Consider the following 4,225-nt stretch of genomic DNA (forward strand, 5'->3'; position numbering starts at 1 on the left):
CATATTTCCTCATCAGTTTTTTTTTTTTTTTTTTTGGTAATGATCTGGACCAGTGTGTTTGCGATAACAAGAACCGGTTATACAGTGAATCTTCATGGCTTCTTGGCAGCTGAATTTGAAGAAAACCCCTGTTATATAATCTCAAGAGCATTTCTTGTTAAGTAATATAATCATATACATAACAAATTCAGCTTGTAACCCCACAGCCACTCTACCCCAAAGCCTCTTAGTAACCTAGTAAAGTTTACTCAAGAAATACATTTTCCTTACCTGTTTTTCACCCCTTTCTGCTTCGGCTGAGACTATGTCATGCCCCTTGTGCTCGCTGACAGTACAGAGGGCGCAAATACACATCTGGTCAGTACGACAGAACAACTCCAAGCTCTTCTGGTGCTGAGGGCAGATCTTACGGTCAAGGTTCCCCAGCTCATCCACCAGCTTGTGCCTCTTGAAGGTGGTAGACTCATAGTGGGGCTTCAGGTGCTTTTCGCAGTAAGAGGCGAGGCAGTTGAGGCAAGACTTGACAGCCTTGAGCTTTTTTCCAATGCAGAAGTCACAAGGAACATCGCTAGGGCCAGCATAGCTTCCATTACTTGGAGGCATGAAGTTCAAGCCGGTCTTCTTGATCTTCTCTGCAACTTTGGTGAGAGTGGCGTTCGGCCTCAGCACAGGTCTCTGGGTGAACGTGATCCGACACTGGGGACAGATGTAGATACCAGTATAATCAGCCTCGTTCCAGTAGCCACTGATACAGTCCATGCAGAAGCTGTGACCACACGGGATCGCCACGGGGTCCCTCAGGAGCTCCGTACATAGAGGGCAGCTGAAGTAGCCTGGAGACGTTTGCTCAGCCATATTTTTTCACCTTATTCAAAAACCAAATGTCTGAAATGTTTCCAATAGAGAAAAAGGAGCCAAACGCTGCTTGGCTGGTGTTTTACTGCAGACAGCCTTGAGTTTCTGAATTTCACAGGTTATTAATTAAAGGAAGCAAAGCCCTCCCCTTTGTACTGAGGGAGTGCGTTGGAGAGAGAGAGGAAGGGAGGGAGACAGACACAGAGCGAGAGAGAGAGAGAGATTAGAGCTCAACCCAGCTCAGATAAACAGGTTGAGCCAAGAGTCTTGAGAGAGAGGGTGGGGAGGGGCCAGGGGTGGAGTGAAAGACATTAAAGAAAAAAGGTACAGTCAAGAGTGAATGAATTGTAGTACAAAGAAGGGCCATCCAGGATGAAACTTAACATGAAAAGCTGTCTGTCTCACACACATAAACTGCTTATCCATTAGCTGAGGAGCTGAAGGATATTTGCATCAGTTACCCTAAAACCACATTCTGTGAATAAATCTTGTTTGGCTCTGATATGTTACGAAGCTTGTTTTTTTCATGCTTGCTGTACTCTCTTGCTTTTATTCTTTAAATATTATTGGGTTCAATACTTACTGCAGCCTGAGCTTAGTTAAATAATGATTCTTTTGATATAAAATTTTTTAGAGTTAATATTAAACTTTTGCTTTTTTTATTTAACTATTTAGACATAATATATTTCATTCTGTAGCACACCTATATAGTATATAAAGCAGTATATATGGCATATAAAGTTCTCACTGTAAAATTTATTGCATTGAAACTGTCTTTACAATACAAGGGCATGTGGTACTCTGCTCACTCCACTAAACAAACAATAGTAACAGTGTGTGAGGTGAGTTGATCTGAATGTATGAACTAAGGCCAGTTGAACTGGAATGGGTGCTGCAGACTTGAAAATACGTCAGCAGTTTGTTTTTCGATGGGTGTAGCAGAAAAAAAAAGAATGAACAGTATTTCAGGATGTTTTATAATATTTCAAACCTGTAGAAATTTCAAATTTGACATTTGAACTAGCTACAAATATTTGCACACTGTTATTGTGCTATCTTGACATACTACTAGATTTATTTGCATTGTTAATTGTGGTTAAAATAATACAGGCACTCTTAGTAAGTCCCAGAGGCAATACAGAGATTTAAATAAAAAATCTCTAATTAACTGCAATGAAAAAGAACTTGCAGTATTTGAAAAGTGTGCAATATATGATGTGCATGAGTCATGTGTGACATAATATCACACACACCTCTTTTGAATGCTGTGCAACACTGTTAGCATTTAGAAACAGAAATGGTCAATATTGGCAAAAGAAAAAAATGTGTATAATTTTATAAAAATTATGATTAATAAATTATATACAGGGTAATTAAAAAAAACCTAGAATACCTTAAAGGGATAAAACTTCTGTCATCATTGACTCACGCTCATGTTGTTCCAAACCCGAATGACAGACTTTCTTCAGTGGAACAAAAAAGAAGATATTTTGAAGAATGTTGGTAACCAATAACACTTTTGGTGACCTTTGACTTCCCTTGTATGTTTAAAAGAAAAAAACACACGGAGACATTTTTCAAAACACTTTCTTTTATGTTTTACTATTTTTGGCAAACTATCCCTTTAAATTTTCAGACAAACATTATGATTCATTTTAGGGATACTGAAAATGTTGTCAGAAGTTTTTTTAAAAATCTCTAAAATTGTCTTTGTTTTCCTTTAGGAGGGTTTGATCAGAGATTGTAGATACCCCACACCCCACACCCCCTAATGATTTACACCTTTGTCTCAAATGCTTACCATACCTTAAAGAGGTCATATGATGCTGCTAAAAAGAACATTATTTTAACATTATTTTGTGTATTTGGTACATTATTGTTTTCTCCTCTATGCCCCGCCTTTTCGAAACACGTCGATTTTTACAAAGCTCATCGGTCTGAAAAAGCAAGGTGTGCTGTGATTGGCCAACTATCCAATGCGTTGTGATTGGCCGAATACCTCAAGCGTGAGACGGAAATGTTACGCCCCTCACATACTGTTGATGCCGTGTCCCGGCCGGAGCGACGAGACAAAACATTAAAACCCATTACAAACAAGGCATTTGTTGCATCCAGTGGGGACATAGTCTTTGCAACTTTACAGATCTTCTTTATGCACCAAGAGCTTGTAACACTCCAAAGAGAAAGGAAAAATTTAAATCGCATCATATGACCCCTTTAAGAGTCTCTGAGTTAGTTTAACCTATTTTGCTACTAAATATCCTGTGAATCTGTAGGGGGCAGGGCATGAATGAATTTAGGCTAAGTTTTCATAGGACGTGAATACCATGTGACTTCTGTCACCAGCTGCAGATGCACCTGCATGTTGATGATGTACAGGACATTATGCAACCAGCAACTCATGCCAAAGAGGTTCTTTCTGTGACTGTGAAGCTTTTTCTGACTATTTTTCCTGGAAGTGTTTGGGGTTGTGTGGGAAAAACCAAACTTGTGGTTGAAAGGAAAACGCATGAATTGTGGTTGATTTCTTTTTAAATATTGGTATATTTTTGTGTATTTCTGCTTTAGCCATTAGTCCAGCCAGAGCCCAGATGACGCCACACTAAAACAAACCAACACCTATTACATGCTGATTCGTTACACAAGGTCCTGCCATCAGCTCTACCCCAAACACAAATCTTGCATTACTTTTTAAATAGTTTCACCTTTCTCCTTATATGGTCTGCTCTCTGATAAGCTAGTTTCTCTTCCCCTTTTTCCCAGAGTTGAGTAGATTCCAGAAGTTAAAGTGCAAGGTATAGGCTGTGATTACTCATTAACTCATAGTAAAATGGCTAGCATGCTAGTATAGGCCTCTAATTGCAAATCTGACATCAGTTTTTGCCGTTTTCTCCAGATGCAGCATGACGTAATGATTTTAAAATGAAGGAACAGGCCTATTCATGGACTGTCTGTCCTCATATTGTTCTCATGGTCTTCATAGTTCTTAGAGAGGAAATGTTGTAAACAGTACAAAAGAAATCAGTTCCTTTAACACAACCTTTATTGTTCTCCACACCCTCATGTTGACCCGCTGAGTTCACACTGGTTCACGAGGGAGCTTTTTCCTATTGAAGGAGCTGCATACTTGACTAAGCCTGCCAGAGGTCTTGTGTTTCCTTGTGTACAGTATATTAAGGGTCAAAAGACAAGTTTCATTAAACTACCTGATTAAGGGGTGTGTGCCCTTTGGAGTGTGACAGAGTGAGTGTGGAGAGTGAGTGTTCATAGGTGCATGTTGTTATTGTAAGAACCAAGAGGTTGCCTCTGTCCATCTGATTGGTCAGTGCATGGAGAGCGTGGAAACAAGGTATTTGCAAGTGTTTCCTAT

The 4,225-nt window shown here is 39.5% G+C and overlaps 1 protein-coding gene across 1 annotated transcript in view; it reads right to left on the reverse strand.

Moving 5' to 3' along the window:
* LOC107722781 (tripartite motif-containing protein 16-like) overlaps positions 1-959 on the reverse strand; it is a 9,504-nt gene extending 8,545 nt beyond the window's left edge. The window contains exon 1 of the mRNA XM_016531251.1: positions 271-959. Within this exon, the coding sequence (XP_016386737.1) occupies positions 271-855 (585 nt within the window). The 5' untranslated portion in view covers positions 856-959. The remainder of the gene's footprint in view (positions 1-270) is intronic.
* Positions 960-4,225: the final 3,266 nt, after the last annotated feature.

This window comes from Sinocyclocheilus rhinocerous, unplaced genomic scaffold, assembly GCF_001515625.1.
Source record: "Sinocyclocheilus rhinocerous isolate Xijiao unplaced genomic scaffold, SAMN03320098_v1.1 scaffold544, whole genome shotgun sequence".
Classification (NCBI taxonomy): Eukaryota; Metazoa; Chordata; class Actinopteri; order Cypriniformes; family Cyprinidae; genus Sinocyclocheilus; species Sinocyclocheilus rhinocerous.